Below are 20,465 nucleotides of genomic sequence, written 5' to 3'. Positions count from 1 at the left end.
TAATAGGTCCTCACTAATAATCATGATAAAATGGCACAATTCTTTTCTACTCAGTCTGTGTCTCATAGGAGGGCTGTGGGCAGTTCAGAAACCTGTCCACCAGTGACATCATCATTAGGCAGATATTGTTTTAAACAATTTTTATTATCGTGAGAACGATGGCTTCCATTTTTGCATTGCAACTTTTCAGGACTAAAAAGCCTGCAGTTTATATTAGCTTGGATTCCCCATCGATGACGTGGGAAAGGGTTAGTTAGGGCTAGTTAGTCACAACACTGCCAGTAAGCCCCCCTGAGGGCAAGAAGCGAGGCTGCGCTGAACAACAGCGCTTCTTAATACGGCACAGTTGAGAAGCAGGAGTTAAACTATTAATCTGGTGTCAGTGAGGTCAGATGTAGAGTTGCTGGCCGGCTCCATATATGCAGATCTTATAGTGTGTCAAACCATTTATGGCTCTCCAGGGTTTGCCGGCTCACGATGGCGTCCTCCGTGAGACTCTGTCGGTGGCGCCGCTACTGCTCTCTGCTCAGGCGGTGCCGGCTCGCAGCGGCGTCCTCCGTGAGACTACTGGCGGTGACGATACTAGCGTTCCCTGGCCAGACGGTGGCACCACTAATCAGCAGTCTCCTCCGTGAGAGTGTGGAGGTCGCGCTGCTGGGGCAGATTGGCCCATGCACGCTTCCGCTTGGGTGACGGCAGACTGCTGGGCGAGCGCCCAAAGCATGTCGCCTTGGCATGGGATCAACTTTGACCAAAAAATGCACAATGAAAAACAGGTATGGACAGGGTTCATGGCCAATTGGCCATATATATAGCGTGTCTCCATATATGGAGCATGTCACAAGGCGTGATGTCACGAGGCGTGACTCACGACGTTCCCATATATGGGCTTAATATTGATGACATCAGGGATCTCCATATATGGGCATCACGAGGCGTAATGGACTGGCAACCTGACCATATATGGAGGTGTGACCTCCATATATGGAGGTGTGACCTCCATATATGACGCCTGACAGGCTTTGCAAGTTTTCCTAGTAATCTGCGACCTTCGGTCGCAATCAGCTGTTCTGTGTGTGCGCAGGCATGCACGTGCGTGACGTCAAAATGCCGTACCCCCGGGGGGGAAAAAAACACCATTACTGCATATGCACAGTGTATATACAGTGGATGGAGTGAGGACAGGCAGGGCAGGGCAGGACAGCACATGAAGTAGTCCAGGGAGGAAGCAAATAATCATGACCATCAGTGAAGGACTGCAGAGAAATGTGTGTAACCGGAGACATGGGGACACAGAATGACAGATTTAACCCATTTTGACCGGAGATCAGATTCTGAAAATGTCTTCTACATCCTGACAGTTTTCTGAAAAAGCTATGTTTCTATGTCAGTGGTTCTTCGATTTTTCAAAAATAGCAGACCTACAAGCTCGTAGCGCGCCACTCGGTGGCGCGCTATGAGCTTGTAGATCTGATATTTTTTCAATAGCTAAAGCATAACATAATGCTAACGCCCAAAATGGGTTAAAGCAGAACCGAGTTGGGGAGTCTTGCAAATCCCCCCCCCCCCCCCCCCCCCTTTTCCCAGCCCCCGGTGGGGAATACTTGGCTCATATTGACTCGTTCATTGTTGGAAACACGCAACACGGGCACAAAGCCTCCCTTTTTTTTTGATGCCGCGGGGAAGGGGTGGACTGAGTGGGCTGCAGCCGGGCCACCATCACTGGGTCCACTGTGTTGCTGGCTGCTGCTGGTGGGCTCCGATCCACACAGCCAGATGAGAGGAAATAAATAAAGAAAAGAGGCCCCAGCTGATCTCATATCCTGGAGCCGCAGAGTTTCAAATGGACATGCAGAGGCAACCGGAACAGACAGAGAGGAAGAGGGAACACAGAGGAAGAGGAGAGAGAGAGAGAGGGGGCTGTCCGGCGTGTCCGCTTAGCTTGCCAGCCAGTATAGGATGAAACAGACCTCTGTTCAGTTCGGTGGCCATGGAGTCAACACTGCACAGTCAGGTCTTATACCTCCCGCCAGAGTCATCTTTATATGGTCACATCACAGGTTTAAACCCGTTTAGACCATTTAGAAATTAAAAAATCACACCCGTGTGAACTGAGTGGTGCAACTCCCCTCTCCCCCTGCAATGCCCCCCCCCCCTGTCTCTCTCTCTCCCTCTCTCTCTCATTTGCAGGCAACAGTGCAGCACTATCTCTCTCTCTTTGTGTCTGGCACAACAGCGCCACTTTTGCCCCTACTGCTACTCACATAGTCACATAGTCACATAGGTTAACACAGAGGTTAACACACAAAACATGTCCTCTAAATTCTGACAGTTTTCTGAAATACCTATATGTTTCTGTATTCAGTGGTGCTCAATATTTCATGTCAAGGACAACAAAAATGATATGTAATTGGCCTCCGACCCCATCTGTATATATATATATATATATATATATATATATATATAGTGCGTGAGCACATCATCCGCTGTGTTTCCGTGGCAAAAACACAAAGCTGGGCATAGGAGGGCTAGCACCCCTCAAAAACATGTGTGTTTAAAGTGCTCCAAACAAAAGTCCATAAACGGTCTATAAAAGTGCTCTAAAACATACATAAAAATGTTCATAGACCCTGGCCCTCAAAAAGAACGACATAATTGTTCAGGAATAAACCATTGGCTGTTACATGTATACTGCATCTGGTCCCTTTATAGTGAGTTTAAATTATTCATCAGTGATCATCACACACCTGTCTTTGATTTACCCCAAATCCCCTCATTATCTAACACATGCAAGACGAGCCTCGGGGGAAATGCAGAAAAGAAGTAGACAGAAGGAAAAAGTACATGAGATGGAGAGAAAGAAGCATGTATGTATGTACTAATATATATATGTATGTACTCTAACCACAAGGCCTAAAGTGTCCGCCCTGAAACTGGGAGGCTGGGGTTTGATCCCCGGCCGGGTCATACCAAAGACTGTAAAAATGGGACCCAATGCCTGCTTGACACTCCGCATCAAAGGGTTGGATTGGGGGGTTAAATCAACTAATCAAATGATTCCCGAGCGCGGCATGTCTGCAGCTCACCGCTCCTTGGCTGAGGAACACCGCTCCAAGAGATGGGTCAAATGCGGAGAACAAATGTCACTTGCGGTAACGTGTGTGACAAATAGTACGACTTTGACTTTGAATATATACTGGAATAGAAGCGTGTAAATATGCTACATCTGCAGAAAGGCTGGATTGGGGTTCATAACATAGCGGTCACCTCATGCCTCTCTTTTCGAACCCTCCCATCCAGGCTCTTTGGGGTCGTGACCCTCATACTTGGCACCAAGCATCATAGGAGAATGACGCTCCTGTTCTGGAACTCCACGACGTGCCAAAAGATGAGTCATCTAGAAACAACACACGGAGCCGTCGTCACTTCTTAAGCCCTAACCAACACCAAAGGGTCACCATGCAACTCCTTGGGTCCAAACGGTTGCAAGGAGTTAACGCTAAAACCGCCTCGACCCTTTGGTGTGGTTTGGGGCCATTGAATTCCTTGCGTTGAATCACTAGGGTCAATGTGGGTCAACGTGCAACAAGACATATCACACCGCAGGGACAACGCTAAACCCGTCTTGAGCCGGTGTTTTGTGTTCTGGATGTTAAGAGGTCATGGCAACCAAGAAAAACTAAAGAAAATGGAAATCACCCAGTAAGCAGATTCCAACATTCCCTCTACTGTACTCAAACATAGATATTAAGTATAAAAATGACGCTCTTATCCAGAGCTTACTAACCAAATGAACCCTAGTGTCCCTATTCTGAGCATGTCATCATAATAGGTGATCGTTCGGCTAACATCGCCAAACATTCAGAGAAAATAGTCGACCTACAGGCCAACAACGTGACACGTCGTCATCTTGTAGATCGGCTACTTCCAACCAAGAGATTTGGCGAAGAGCAACAAAAAGGAGGCACCAAGTAGGCTAAAAACCTCTGGGGGACCACGGGCAACCAAGTACTGTGTGTGTGTGTGTGTGTGTGTGTGTGTGTGTGTGTGTGTGTGTATATAGAGAGAGAGAGAGAGAGAGAGAGAGAGAGAGAGAGAGAGAGAGAGATAGAGAGATAGAGAGATAGAGAGATAGAGAGATATATATAGGGGTTTTAGTGGTGGCGACTGTGGCTCTGTGGCTCAAGAGGTGGAGCAGGTCGTCCAATGATCCATGGGTCGGTGGTTCGAATCCCGGCTCCTCCTGTCTACATGTCGAAGTGTCCTTGGGCAAGACACTGAACCCCAAATTGCTCCTGATGTGCTGGTTGGTACCTTGCATGGCTTCCGCTGCCATCGGTGTATGAATGTGTGTGTGAATGGGTGAATGTAATGCACAATCTATGTAAAGCGCCTTGGATAAAGGCGCTATATAAATGCACCATTTATAGTAGATTAAGCTATCAGCAAGACGACAGGCAACCAACGGCAGCGCACCAGCCAGAGTGAAGTGCCCTATACTGTATGTAACGAGATATTTCTGTGAGCCTAGTAGGATCATGTGTGATAGAGAAGTGCTAGGATTCTAGGAAAGGAAATAAGAGCTGTATGTGGAGAAGTAGAAAAGGTTTATTTCTTCTAAACGGCCAACCACTCTGGCAGGCAAAACAGGTCATTGGGAAGACGTACAGACCGCTTGAATTATAACATCCTCTTTTTAAACTTCCCCCCAAGGTCAGGTGTCTTTTTTTTAAAAGCTTTGTTTTTTCTGCCTTTATAGTTTCAAGTGAAGATGGACAGGAAAGAGGGAGAGAGAGAAGGGGAGAGACACGCAGCAAAGGTCGTCATGAACGGGACTCGAACACGCGACACGCTGTCAGGCCAAAGCCTATATGTGGCATTATGCGCCTGGACCACTAGGTCAGCGGCGCCTCAAGGTCAGGTGTCTTTTTATACATATTTCATACTTTTAAAAAGGGTGATATTTCGGCTGAGACCCTCAACGGATCTCATTAGCTTGAGTACATCACCTACTATGTTCACTGTTAAAATAAGTCAGTGATTTTTCCAATGTAGTGAAAGTCTGCAATTCTAGCTCTCTACCAATAATAAACATTTTTTTTTCTATTACTATATGTTGAGTATTAGTTATTGAACTATTTGTTTATATTAAGGGCCCAGGGTCCTTGAAGCCTATAATGTATACTGTTGCAGGACTGTGTTGTTTGACAAAAATCACACCCATGTGAAGTGAGGGGCGCTAATATATTAAAGTCTAACTCATTTTGATTAGGACCTAATCAACATGAGTTGGCACCGTTTGTTTTACATCACCATTACATCACCTAGGTGATGTAAAACAAACGGTGCCAACACAAACATTAAACACCATTAACAATAAAGAGACAATATGACGTAAATGACACATTATGACGTAAACGTTCCCTTCCTTGTCAATGCGATTACAAAACAAGCATTGAACTAAAGACAAACATTAAAACCCTGTGTATAGGAGGGGCTGGCGCCCCTCAAAAATAACTAAAATTGGTGGAATTCAGGAGGTATACTGGAAAATACAATAATTCTACTGCGTGTTATTTCACTGTACAAGTACTGTAGTTCTCCTGACAGGAGGCCTGGCCTAGAGAAAAGACTTGACACAGACACCCACCTCCCACATACACCTGCCAGTCAGTCACACCATCAAGGAATGCAGGGGATCCTGTTCGCCTCAGCTGATGTCCTCTGGAGACGGGGAAGTCCCGACCTGACCCCCGCCCCCCCAAACAATGCTGTCTGTCAAGGACAAACTGCTAGACTGGTGCATGTTTCATTATGCATAAAAACGTGTGTGTGTGTGAGACTCTATACGCATGCATGTTCATGGGGAGAAGGATGCAGGCAAAACAAACAGAATATGATTTGATATGATATGCATATCATATCATATAGTACTTTATTGTCAGTTCACACTGTCTTGCGACCCAGCAGCCAAGTATGCAGAACACATTTGACATAACACAAAGAACAAGACAATTTACATACATAAAGACATGAGCAATATCCACCGCTTAGATTACCCTGTGGCTACTACAAAGTAATCATTGTGGGGATCACTGCACTATCTGCATCGAGTGACCTCTGTACATTGAAATTGATCTATTGGATACTCTGACTTTCAATCGTACACACACTTTGTTCCACTTTTTGCTTTGGCAATGTAAACGTATGTTTTCTCATGCCAATAAGGCCCTTTGAATTGAATTGACATTGAATTGAGAGAGCGACACTCACCTCTTCAGACTCCACCTTAGCCCGTAGCACTTTCCCTATAGGCCTCGATGACCTTACAGGCGTATGCAAAGGCTATAAGAATGTAATTTAGATATAGCATGTTATGGAGACGCATGCCAGGTCACTATTGACCTGGCATGCTATAGTGTTTATAGTTTCAGTGTACAGATTATTGATTTTCTTTGGATATTCTACTGTTAGACTGCATGATAGGTTCTTGGTTTACTTATGATCTCAGATGACTATCTCTCTATTTCTATGCATTTGATGTTACCCTCGCTTACTGTAGTCGCGCTGGATTAAGGGCGTCTGCTAAATGCCTAAATTGTAAATTGTAGGTTGAAAGAGAGAGAGGGAGAAAGAGAGAGAGATGGGGGCACGGTGGCACAATTGATAGTGCTGTCGCCTCACAGCTAGAAGGTCCTGGTTTCGATTCCCGCTCGGGACGCTGTGGGTGCTGGCGGCGTGTTTCCTCCTCCGCGTCATCAGTGCCAATACCCGAGGCGGGGTTGGCGAAAGGGCCTTTCTGTGTGGAGTTTGCATGTTCTCCCCGTGTCCCCTAGGGTAGGTACCCTCACAAAAAACATGCAGTAATCCTGGTCTCCAAACTTCCTCCCCCTGGCCAGCCGGGGTGCCTGATGGAGGGGAAAGGAACTGGTTGGAATAACGTGTTCCTTCCACGCTCTATGTCCAACCAGGGAAACTCCCCCCTGTCAGGTGTAAAGGAGCAACTTGGACACTCGGGCATGAAGGAAGCATGAGTTCAAGTCCGTTGCTCTCCCCATGTCCCCCATATATGGGGACTAGGTTGGCGGAGGGTGTGTAGAGCCCAGGATCACATTAGATAATTGACACAGGGGTGAAAAATGGGTTACAAAATCGTGGGATAAAAGAGAAAGAGAGAGAGAGAGAGAGAGAGAGAGAGATGCCTTCATTCATAAGGCTGTGAGGTAATGCCGGCGAGCCAGGTGAAAGTCAGGTAATTTCCTGTGAGGCATGGTGTATTTTCCTGGCAAACAAACCAGCCTTAATTCACGTCTCAGTGAAATCGAGGAGAATTAAGCAATATTACACAAGAGGGTGTTGCTTTACCGTCAGAGGACTTTGAAGTGGACCGGCCACAAACACCTCAAACATCTTAACCCATTTTGGGCGGGAAGCCCTTTTGGTGTTAGCATTATGTTATGCTTTAGCTATTGAAAAATAGCCGCGCTACGAGCGTGTAGGTCTGCTATTTTTGAAAAATCGAAGAACGACTGACACATAGCTTTTTCAGAAAACTGTCAGGATGTAGAAGACATTTTTAGAATCTGATCTCACGTCAAAATGGGTTAAAAAGGGCCCACCAGCGCCTCTATACTTCCTCAGGAGGCTGAGACAAGCTGGCCTCAACACCTCAGTGCGGGAGACGTACTACAGGTGTGTGGTGGAGAGTACTCTCAGTCTCTCACATTCTCCATCACCACCTGGTATGGGAACTGCTGTGCTGCGGACAAGAAGGCGCTGCAGAGGGTGGTGAAAAACGCCCAGAAGATCACCCACAGCAGTCCATCGAGGACATCTACAGTACACCAGCAGGTGCAGGAGCACTGCGTCTCGCGTTATGGAGGACCCCACTCATGAACTGTTTGCCCGGCCGTTCCCCTCGGGTAGGAGGCTGCCCTCCATCAAAGCCGGGACTGAAAGGCTCAAACGTGGCTTCTAATAAATTGGGGGTCCCAGAGTATAGTTATAATGCTGTGATATGGATAGCACTTTAATCATAGTGTTGACTCAAGTGCATCATTGAACACTTGAGTTTTTACGAAGTAGCACTCATCCTAGTTTAATGAACCTCTGAAGTGCTACACAGGCCTGCAGCTACAGGCCTGGCAAAATAAGCAATACTAAACATTTCATTGTTATGTTAATCTGGATGGATAATTCATTACAAAGAAAGACATGGTTTGGCCCTGAAATAAACAAGTTCACAAACTCAATACAAAGACTGTTAACTGTGAGTGGACGACCCAATTAAGCATTACACTTGTTTACAAGAGGGTCCACCTGTTCAATTCATCAAAACATCTAGAGACGTACAAATAGACACTTCTATATATCCAAAGAACAGAACTGGAATTCATCATAAAGGAGGTAAACAGGGAAAAGAAACATATACAGTGAGGGGAAATAGGGAATCATTTTGCTATAAAAATAGCTCCTTGTAAAATAAATAATAATAAGCTGTTTAGCTACAGAGCCAGGGCTCATTCTGCAGAATATAAACTACCTACCTTGTTGAACAATGCAAATTCAGCTGGCTAGGCAGGGCTAGCTCGACGACAACTCCGATGAGAATGTTTGTTGTGGTCATATGTTGCCCCCTTGTGGAAGGATATGGGACTGACCGCTTAGCACAGAGCAGACAGAAGAGGAGCATGAAGGATGCTCGTTTGATCCAATGATTGGTTTAGGGCCAAAGCCTGAACCATTTAAGATCAGATAAGATAAGCCTTAGCAATAATAATAATAGCAGTAAAGTAGGCAGGCTAATGGTAACGGGTGATTTATACCTGCGTGTGTGTAATATTATTTTGACAGCAAATTTAGATTTTAGTTTAGTCATAGTGTCAGGCTGCCGACCCGGAATGTGTGTGAGTGGAACCAAGCAGGAGAGCGCACACAAGAATGACTGGAATTAAACACTTGACTTAACTTCGGAAAATAGAACACAGGAATACGCCACACAGGTCAGGAACGAAAACAACAGAACTCCGGGCGGGACAGCAGCGCAACGATGGTGTAGAACCAAACTATAATCCGACACAGAGTCCCACAAACACACCACTTAAACCCCAAAATCACTAATAGGCACAATAGTCCACAGCTGTGTTCCCAGGAGGAAACTGTCTCTCAGGTAGGGTGGGGGAGGGGAACACAACAGGGCAGGTAGGAGAGAACATAAGGGTGGCGGACCAGGCATGGTACGACGTCCTGGGACAGGACGTGACATATAGTCTTTTGAATGAAACTTGATTTGTCAGGTTTTAGTCATCTGACATTTTTTAGATGTTTTATTAAGTCTAATTTTAGTCGGACTAAATATCCTAAGATTTTAGTTGACTAAATTAATGTTGATTTAACTCTGAGACTGAGAGTGTACAAATTTGTACACTTTGTACAAATTTTTGTAAAAAATTTTGGACCCTGACGGTCCATTTGGTTCCATTTGTACACTCTCTGAGTTACAGACCCATTAGGGTCCATTTGGTTCCATTTGTACACTCTCTGAGTTACAGACCCAATAGGGTCCATTTGGTTCCAAACTATCATTTAGCTGGGGACCCCCTGGAACTCCCTCAAGGACCCCTGGGGGTCCCTGGACCCCACTGGCTTAGGGTTGACGACAGTACAGCAACTTGCAATGCAGGGCCTGGTCTACAAGATGTGCTACACCCCTAAAGATACACTGTACGGCTGTACCATGTCCACAATCACAATAAACCACGTGCAACCCAGATTGGGCTCAAACAAAGGGGTTAAATTAATTTTGCTCCTATGCCACTAAAATGTGGAACACTCTACCAACAGCAATTAAGAAATGTGAATCCCTAGACTCCTTCAAAACCGCACTAGCCCCTTTTGGTTACCGTCCACAAACTTTGTCTTAAACAAACATGACAATGCATGGATTCAGTGTCTAAGCAAATAGGCTAAGTGTCTATTTTACGTCATTATGATGTACGATGATAAGAGCGCCCCTCACTTCACACAGGTGTGATTTTTTCCATACTGTACACATTTTCAAGTGTATATTTACGCTTCACGTCTCTAAATGTTTTGATGAATTGAAAATGGAGGACCCTGATGCAAACAAGTCTTAGTGCGTTTTATGGTTCTATCCTCGTATAGCAGTTTTTGTATTGACTTGTGCAATTCGTTTGAAATGTACCCGTTCTACAAAGTGTGAACACAAATGTCCATACATGTTAACCCATTTTGGGCGGGAATCCCTTTTGGTGTTTCAAGCATTCTGTTATACTTTAGCTATTGAAAAATAGCAGATCTACAAGCTCATAGCGCGCCACCAAGTGGCGCGCTATGAGCTTGTAGGTCTGCTATTTTGAAACCCTTTTTTCCTTTTCCTTCTTAACCCATTTAGACCTGACTTCGAAATGTAGAAAATGTCTTCTAAATCCTGACAGTTTCTGTATCAGTTTCTGTATCAGTGGTTTCATGTCAAGGACCCCAAAGATTATATGTAATTGGCCACCGACCCCCATCTGAAAATATGTTGTTCCAGGGACCCCTCCAGAAGCAAAGATTTGAGTTAAAAACGTAAGTATATTCAAAGATTTGCGCCACATTTTCACGATTTTTCAAAAATAGCAGACCTACAAGCTCCTATGAGCTTGTAGATCTGCTATTTTTCAATAGCTAAAGTATAACATAACACCAAAAGGGGTTCCCGCCCAGAATGGGTTAAAATTGCTAAATACAACGGACAAGTAGTAGTAGTAGTACAGTAGGCTACTTCGATACAATCAAATCGATACGATACAAGTCAACCGATGCGATATGTTGCTTTTTTGCATATCGATACAGTTGGATCGTTGGAATTAAAATCGACGCATCGATGCAGTTACTGTATTGTTAATCTCGGCGACCGACACTTAAAACGAACATTCACCAATAATCACACACACAAAGTTGAATTCTCAAAAAAGATTTTTTTACTGGAAATATAGTGGATTGAACAAACATCTTTTACATTTTTTTGGACATGTTGAGTCCCTTTCCTATGAGTAACAAATAGCTTGGTTTATAATTTACGCTGTAAAAAAGAATCACAGTTAACATATCAATGTGTTTTTAGCCCACGGTACCTTTATTATCTGCAGCGTGGCTATTATAAAACACTCATTCAATGTGAAAATGTGCCACAGAAAATACAATAAAGATTTTCAAACTGATTTCCAGTTTTTGGAAGGAAGCACAGAATGGAACTGGTCAAAAAACAAAACAACAAAACAAACAAACAACAAAATCACATCTTGATAAATGCATGTTTTGCTTTTGTACAGCATTTTCATTATTACCGTTTTCCTTTTTCCTCGCTATAATAGCACATGGTGAAGAAATAGCTAAAGAGTACCTCAGGTTTCTATAAAGTGCATATAAATAGAAAAATAACAGGTACTTGAGGTCAATCACTTGTTTGTAGCGTTACCCATCATGCAGTGTTGTTTTTGGCAGCAAGTTTTGAGTCTCTTGAATAGTTTTCATTTAGTTTTAGTCACATTTTAGTCACCCGGAATATCTAGTTTCAGTCGACTAAATATCATAAGATGTTATGAATCTTATGATATTACAATCTTTTATTTTAAGACTAAAATCTACAGGTGATTTAGTCGACTGAAATGTGTTTTGGCGGTCCTTTGATGGCATCCGTCGTAATGGCTGATTTTATACCTGCTGAAAATAGCCGATCTTGTAGATCGGCTATTTTCAGCATGCGACCAAGTGTAAAATGACTTGTGTCTTTTACTTATACTGGATCTCTTCGTCCACTAGTCCCTTCCTATAACATTTTACTCTAGTTTTTATCTGTTGACGAAATTGTCCACATATTTAGCCATCATAGCTTTAGTTTTCATTTAGTTTCCGTCAGTGAATAGCAGGCTCGTAGCGCGGCACCGAGTGCCGCGCTACGAGCTTGTAGGTCGGCTATTTTTCAACAGCTAAATCATAACATAATGCTTAAAACACCAAAAGGGGTTTCCAGCCGAAAATGGGTTAAAACCAGAAAAAAGTACTTGTTTTTTTAGTCGACGAACATTTTTCGTCTTGGGTTTTAGTCGACGAAGACAACACTGCCATCATGCTTTTAGTTATTGTTGCCATTTGCTCTGACCATGCCAGTAAAGTTGCCTATAATATAAGCACAGCGTTGTGCTTCATGTGTACGCTGTCGGGCTAGGTGTCGCTCACTGAAAATAGCAGATCTACAAGCTCGCAATACGTCCGCGACGGATTGTGAGCTTGTACTGTAGCTCGGCTATTTCCGGCAATTAAGGGACACCGACCGGGACAACGAAAAAAACACACCCCTTAAGGCTAAACCCCACCCATCAGAGGTGTGGCTACCAGAGGTACCTTTCGCCTGAAAGACTTTGAAAGGTACCTATAGATGTAGAACAGACCAAGGGAATGGGACTGTATAATGCAGGCTTTAGGGTCAGCTGACCTATTCAGGGATATTATTAGGACAGAACGAACCAGGAAAGTTGATCAGAAGGCCCTTCAATCCACAGCATTAACTGTACATACAGCATATTTACAGTCACTATTATTAATTAAGTTGACACTCAAATTTGCAATCTGATACGAGGATCTCTATAAGGATCTCATGGATAGGGCATCTAGGGAGGAGAACCTTCTCTGTTGAATAATGCCTTCAATTAACTATCAGAGAAAGTGTTTTAAATTATTATCATTATTATTATCATCGTTATAATCACTATTATCATCATTATTATTATTATTATTATTATTTTAACTAAATTATGAACACTACGATCTATGAATGTCATTTGTTTTGCCTCATCATGGTCATTCTGTGATTTAGCCTTTAAAACCAAAAGACACTGACACAGGCCACAGGTTATGATGACTACACAGCAAACTCCTGAGTGTTATTTTAACTGTACGTAAAAAATGACTTGTTTTTTTATAAGGGTCAATGAAAATCATGAAAAATACTAGGCCTATAGTTCATGGTTTCGGAAGACATAGGCTACTATTGTATGTCGTTTTTACCAGGATTGTGCTGTGTTGGCTTGAGATTTAAACAAATGCTTTTGGCAGGACAGGAGATAAAACAAATTCTTAAGTTTCACACATAGCCTGTAGCAGCCTATAGTGTTCTCTGGGCATTTATACGCCCCGAAGCTCCACTGCAGCCAATCGGGGTCGTCCGTCAGCGTCGCGTCACCGTCGTCAACGCAGGGAATGTTTACCTTTTGAACCAATGAAGGACGGGGCTACACTGCCGACGGTTGCGTTCGGACGGTGTCACCCATTTGCCCCCACCTCCCCCAACCCCCACCCCACCCGGTTCATTTTTTTGACGCGGTACAAACGCATCGCGACGCAACGCACTCAGTGGAGCCCCAGGCCTTATGGCAGCAAGTCAAAGGCCTTTGTATCGTATTTGTACTTGTCCAACACCAATTACCAATACTTTTAAAAAAAAGAAGAAAAAAGTGGCTTGATTGTCATAGGTTACTCTGTGTAACAAAGAAATAAATTATATTGCAGTCATTTTGTCGTCTGTCATTTCCTCAACCTTCCACGCCACTATAATAAAGTCTGCATAGAGAGTTCAGCTTGGTCCTTGGAACCAGGTTGGTATTCAGTTCAGGGTGAATAAATGGGTGCCCGTCTGTCTGTCCAGGCATGAGCATTCTGTCAGACTCCAAGGCCTATAAACTACGGCATGTTAATAAAGGTCACGTCCTTAATTAACAAGCTCCAGGTTAAATTTAAGGCAATGGGTTTTTTTTTTTTTCCAGGCACAACCCTAAAGAAAGTAAATGAGGCTACATCGTTCTCCAAAAAGGCAGGTAGCCTAGTATACGTTAACAGCACAGTACATTAAACAGATACTGTAAAGGAAAATAGATGCACACTGGATAGCTGCCCCATAATAAGCCTGATTAATACTTATATAATATGATGGTATCCAGCGAGCGCAAAAAATATAAATAGGCTATTTTGGCACGGTCACCATCGAGAATTAATTAGGCCATTTCCATGCCTGATGAAGGCACAGTAATGTTGAAACATAACTAAATCAGTGGTCCAAAGTGGGGTGCATACTTAGTTTAGACTAGTCATTGGTTAGTCATGGGTTAAGGTTAGGTTTAGGTGTGCTGCCCCGTGGGAGGTTAGGTTTAGGGTGAGGGTTTGAGATAGGTTGTAGTTGTAGGACTAATGACTGGTCTAACCAATGACTAGTCTAAACCAAAAACTGTCTAAACTAAGTACTGCACCCGTGGAAAATAACTAAGTACATTTAAGTACTGTGCTTAAGTACAATTTTGAAGTATTTGCACTTTTACTTGAGCAATTTAAATTTCCAGTACTACTCCACTACATCTCAGAGTACTTTTACTCCACTACATTTATTTGAAGACTTTAGTTACTAGTTACTTTGTAGATTTTGATTATTATTACAAAACATACATTCACCATTTAACGTCAGCCCTATATACACTTTGGCCATTTGAAAATAGCCGATCTACAAGCTCACAATGCGTCGCATTGTGAGCTTGTAGATCGGCTATTTTCAAAAGGTTTTCATACATTTGAAAACTTGAAATGGGACATTCTGGACAACGAGTACTTTTACTTTTGTTACTTTACAGTACATTTTGAAACCAATACTTTTGTACTTTTACTCAGCGGACCTTTACTTCGACATTGCAGTATTGATACTTTTACTTAAGTAACATTTTTTAGTACATTTTCCCACCACCGACTAAATGGATCTATCCAGTGTGCATTCAGTACGTTTTGGAAACCTCGTCCTCGACCGGACCTCAAGTTAAACGCTGCCGCTGTTGAAAAACCCTAAAAAAAACATGGAACTTCGTACTGGGCTGTTTGTATGGAATGAGTTTAACCATAACCATTGAGGCCACTAGAAACCGTTAATAGCTAATCTAATTGGCATTCCAGTTTTGTTCTGGCAAAAGTATATATATTATTTATTTTGCAGCTCAGTTGTTGTCCAACGGTATAGCGACAAAACAGCTGCTGTACTTAGACACCTAAATAACACTCAAGTCATAGCCCTTTTCATTGTGTGCGTGTGTGTGTGTGTGTGTGTGTGTGTGTGTGTGTGTGTGTGTGTGTGTGTGTGTGTGTGTTCATATGTTTGGGCGCAGGCACTTGAACGCGTCAAGAGGCGGAAAGAAAACGTCTAGAGCAGGCGTCTCCTACCTGGTTTTTAAACAGCCTGTGGATGTAAATGACGCTCGCGCGCGGCTTCAGCGTCGGCAAAGCGTTTCCGTTTCCTTTTTTTGACGCGGTACAAACGCATCGCGACGCAACGCACTCAGTGGAGCCCAGGCCTTATGGCAGCAAGTCAAAGGCCTTTGTATCGTATTTGTACTTGTCCAACACCAATTACCAATACCAATATAATAAAAATAAAATAAGTGGCTTGATTGGCATAGGCGTCGGCAAAGCATTTCCGTTCCTTTTCGCCGACGCTACAAGTCGCAGCCGCACGCGAGCGTCATTTCCATCCGCCGGCTGTTTAAAAACCCTTAAGGTTTTCTGACGCAAAGGTGTGAGCCCTGTGTGTGTGTTCATGTGTGTGCGCTGTGTGCGCCACGTGCGTCCCCCTCCCTCCCCTCACAGCCGGGTGTCTTGCACCTCGTCCTCGGCCTCCTCGGGCAGCGAGGTGATCTTGGTGTCCTGTGGCGCCGCCCTCTTGGAGGAGTTGAGGCGGTGCAGGCCTTGCAGGGCGGGGAAGAGGCGGAGGCGCTCGGCGCTGCTCATGGCCTGCTTCAGGTGGCTGCTGTCGTTCAGGAGCTTCTGGATGGAGTCGTAGCGCTTCATGGAGCTGCCCTCGATGATCTGGAGGAGAAGGAGGAGACTGGTTTATACTTGGGGCGGCGGTGGCTCAGGGGTAGAGTGGCTGGATGGATGGTAACCGCAAGGTTGCCAGTTCGAACCCGGGCTCCCCCAGAGTTAGTGTCGAAGTCTCCTTGAGCAAGACTCTGAACCCTTAAATTGCTCCTGATGTGCTGGTTGGTGCCTTGCATGGTTTCCGCCACCATCGGTGTATGAATGTGTGTGTGAATGGGTGAATGTAATGCACAATCTATGTAAAGTACCTTGGATAAAGGCACTATATAAATGCACCATTTACCATTAAGTACCACAGACGAAAAACAGTCTAAGTCCAAATTTCATTCTGACCCTTCCACGAAAAGGCCTCGTTGTCCTGAATCCTTATCTATCATTTATACATTATGGATCAATAGTGTGGACTTAGACTGTTATTCGTCTGTGGCATGTATGAAAACACTAGAGCCATTCAATTACGACATTCACTTCATGGGGACCAGTCTAATGGCGGCCCCTGGCGGCCATGGGGAGCACAGTGCTAAAAAATAACTCTGGCGCACAGTACGATTGAGATGCATTATTTTCAAGATGTAATGAGGCAGCCATCTAGAGCATACATGGACAACTGGCGGACCTTGAATTAATTAATTAATTAATTAATTAAGATGGGTAAGGGGGGGAAGGATAATAAGGTTAGCTACTGATCAGTGTTGTTTTTGGCAGCACATTTTGATTTTAGTTTTAGTCATAGGGCCCTCATTTATCAATTGAGTGTAAATTCTTCCCCAAATTCGAGTGTAGGATTCGTAGTACACCCACGTCGGGTCGGCATTTACAAAGTGATCGTAGACAGCTGTTCCTTCCTAATTTCATTCCTAGCAGTGATAAATGTGACGGCTGAAATCAATCTGGCACGCCCTATGAAATCAAGCCTCGCCCTCGTTTTTGCGACATGAACAACTGCAATACGACCTGGAAACCATGGTTACAGGAAGAACAAAAGTTTTACTCGCTTGCCTAAGTTGCCTTGCTATGCCCCTGCCCCCCTCCCATACACACACACAGACGCACGCATGCACGCACACGCAACTTGTTGTATCTTAAATAAATAAACCTGCATGAATTAAATAAAGCTGTAGGACTACCCTGTCTGTTTCTCCTCTCGCTTCGCTTCCCTTGCTGCCGGCCTCACCCCCCGCACGCACGCACGCACATATCGCAATTTGCAAGCAACTGTCACTGTGTTGTTAGTTGTAGGCCTATATTCAATTATTAAAGTCTTTATTCATTTAATATACAACAAGATATATTAGTGAACGAAAACCTGAACCTGTGAACCATGAATTATATAACAAATAGGCGCGCACACACGTTGCTGTTTTGCAAGGTGCATCTCCTGTCCTGTCTGTCTCTCTATCACTGTGGTCCGTCCGTGACACCGTGACCAATTGACCGTTCGACAGTCTATTTAAATTGCCTCGCTGTCAACTGTCAATTATATGAATATTGCAGGCAAAACCGTAGCCTCATGTGTCACTGGACAGTGGTGGTGGTGGTGGTGGTGGTGGGCTGCAGGCTGGCTTAGCCTATACTATCTCCGATGCGTTCCCACTTGCGCTGGCACGGCACATTTGGCATTCGAGCGACGCGTCGGGTTTATTAAACGAGGAGGAGATTGCACATACTGTAACTCCAAAAAGACATCGGCCTGCTGTAGATTAGGCTACAGTAGGCTACCCATGTTGGGACTCTCCGCGCTGCAGCACGTACTGCACTATACTCTCCAACGTCCCGTCATGGAAATATTTCAGCACAGACAGCCCAAATCCTCGCATGTATGCGCTCATCATGCAAAACACTGTTTAAATGGCTTACGCATCTAACTTGCAACATTGTTTTTAAATGCGCGATTTTAATTGCTTGCTTGTAAAGTTGGAAATCTCCTACTAATTTCATATGACACAAAGACACATCGTTAATGTATTCCTTTACTTTTTTTTTTTTTTACATTTAGCCCATATACATACCTATACAGTTTTATATAAACATTTTAGGAGTGAATACATATGTTTCGATGCCTGTGAAAGCCTCTCAGCTGGTCAAACAATGCTGCTCCGCTGTTCTACGACAGAAAAACAGGTGAGGACAAAGCGTACGACAGCTCCCGACCAGACGTGGTTTTTGTCTTGGCAAAAGATCATTTTCAATCTTTGGCGCAATTCGTAAATGCCGAAAATTGCGGTAATTTCGGCGTACACCCATATTTTGGCGTACGCACGGTTGATAAATGAGGGCCTACTTAGTCATAGTCTCTTGAATAGTTTTCATTTAGTTTTAGTCACATTTTAGTCACTGGGAATGTTTTAGGTGTTAGTCTAGTTTCAGTCGACTAAATATCATAAGATTTTAGTCGACTAAATCTACAGTTGATTTAGTCGACTAAAATGTATTTTGGAGGGCCTTGATGCCGTCGTAATGACTGATTTTACACTTGCTGAAAACAGCCGATCTGAGCCGATCTGAGCTTGTAGATCGGCTATTTTCAGCATGCAACCAAGTGCTAACTGACTTATACTGGATCTCTTGTCCACTAGTCCCTTCCTGACATTTTACTCTAGCTTTTATTTGTTGACGAAATTGACGATATATTTAGTCTCAGTTTTAGTCATCGTAGCTTAGTTTTCATTTAGTGTTTGTCAGTGGAAAAAGGTAGTCGACGAACATTCTTCGTCTCAGTTTTAGTCGACGAAATCAACACTGCTACTGACAGGCCCCGCGGTGGAAAGCCCTTTAGTCCAGTAATAATGTAATTTGATCTCAATCTAATTGCTGACATCATCACATTTGGGCAAGTTGCTATGGCCAAATTTTGCCCAATGAGTGTTTTTTGTTGCTAAACTAATGCTTGGAATGGATTCAGCATCATGCAAACCCCCTAGTTTGACATGTCACATGCTACTTAAAGCATAAGGAAATTTAGAAAATATTGCCTTATAATAGGATGTCAATGGTGGCCATACTGTACAGGCCATTTTCAACACTTTCCCCTCAGACAATTCCAGGCAACTTTTATTATTCAGGATATATTGAAGATGCAAAATCAGCTGAGTTTGTTTTTTTTGCAATTAGATTGAGGTTGACCCTGTATTTTCCATAGATTTCCTGTACTACTTTCCAAACAGCGTTGTTCTTTGTGTTACAGGACAGTGTGTTAGTGCAGGGGTTCTCAAACCTTTTGGCCAGGGACCCCCGGAAATGCTTTGGCAATGTCTCGGGACCCCCGCCCCGCCCCCTCCCGACCCCCAATATAAATTGACTGCTACAATAACCTTAACCCATTTTGGGCGGGAACCCCTTTTGGTGTTTTAAGCATTATGTTATAATTTAGCTATTGAAAAATAGCAGATCTACAAGCTCGTAGCGCGCCACCGAGTGGCGCGCTACGAGCTTGTAGGTCTGCTATTTTTGAAAAATCTTGAAAAAAAAAAAATGAAACTTTTTTTTAAAAATAATTTGGGGACCCCCCAAACTAATTTGGCGACCCCCCAAGGGGTCGCGACCCACGGGTTGAGAACCCCTGTGTTAGTGGACTCTCCTATTGTTTGTCCCGTAGCTACAGCGACGGAGTTATGCGCCCTCTTCTTGCCAGATCTTTCTCCACAAACAGTTCATTTGAAATAAAAGGGCCAGGCAGTGGGCAGGAGATAGAAGCTTCTGTCTGCATCCAGTTGGAACAACAGACTGAGGGGACAAAACGCTTTGTGGGTTTGTTTGTATTTCTGGAAACCAATAACGTTTGTCCCGGGCAGTGCTTTAAGCCCCCCAGGCACAGAGACGGACAGAGAGGACGGACGGTGTCTCTTCACATAGTGTCTGACCGTGGGGCTGTGTTGTTGTTATTATTATTTGATGTTCTTCTTGTTCTAGGTCAGGAGGACAACTTGGAAAGGACAATTAACACAACCGGTTGTGTGTGTGTGTGTGTGTGTGTGTGTGTGTGTGTGTGTGTGTGTGTGTGTGTGTGTGTGTGTGTGTGTGTGTGTGTGTGTACCGTACCGGTGTCAATCCATAAACGAATAAAACAGTACTGTACGAGAAGAATAAGTAAGCAAAGTGTGCGTGTGTGTGTGTGTGTGTGTGTGTGTTAGGGAATTCACTTCTAGTCATTTTTACTAGTTGACTAGTTGCCTAGTTTACTAGTCGACTAGTCGACTAGTTGTTTAACCATCTATTATGTAAAAAAAAAAGAAAACAAAATATATATATATATATATATATTTTGGAAATAAATATTTGTACATTTAAAAACTGTGTACATTGGTGACTATAACTATAATCTACCTGATCTTGAGGCCTACAAAATCGGGAAAAAATAAAAAATAATAATAATATTCGTCGACTAGTAAACTAGTCGACTAGTTGCTTAATGCCCTAGTGTGTGTGTGTGTGTGTGTGTGTGTGTGTGCGCGTGCGTACTAACCAGGAAGTTCTGACACTCCAGCAGAGGTTCCACTCTGTGCTCTGACAGAATGACGGTACAGTCTGAGAACGACTGCTTCAACGTTTTCCTC

The 20,465-nt window shown here is 43.7% G+C and overlaps 1 protein-coding gene across 1 annotated transcript in view; it reads right to left on the bottom strand.

The window, feature by feature from the left end:
* Positions 1–15,500: 15,500 nt before the first annotated feature.
* The window catches only part of cftr (CF transmembrane conductance regulator), a gene marked incomplete at its 5' end in the record, with an annotated part of 76,875 nt that continues 71,910 nt past the window's right edge, over positions 15,501–20,465 (bottom strand). Inside the window, 2 exons of the mRNA XM_079501883.1 lie at positions 15,501–15,900; positions 20,375–20,465. The exon at positions 20,375–20,465 is cut by the window's right edge and continues 15 nt beyond it. Coding sequence (XP_079358009.1) covers positions 15,676–15,900; positions 20,375–20,465 — 316 coding nt within the window. The 3' untranslated portion in view covers positions 15,501–15,675. The remainder of the gene's footprint in view (positions 15,901–20,374) is intronic.

The sequence above is a fragment of the Electrona antarctica genome (assembly GCF_951216825.1).
Source record: "Electrona antarctica genome assembly, chromosome: 5".
Classification (NCBI taxonomy): Eukaryota; Metazoa; Chordata; class Actinopteri; order Myctophiformes; family Myctophidae; genus Electrona; species Electrona antarctica.
The sequence above is the reverse complement of the archived record's forward strand: the minus strand, read 5'-3'. Positions and strand labels throughout refer to the sequence as shown.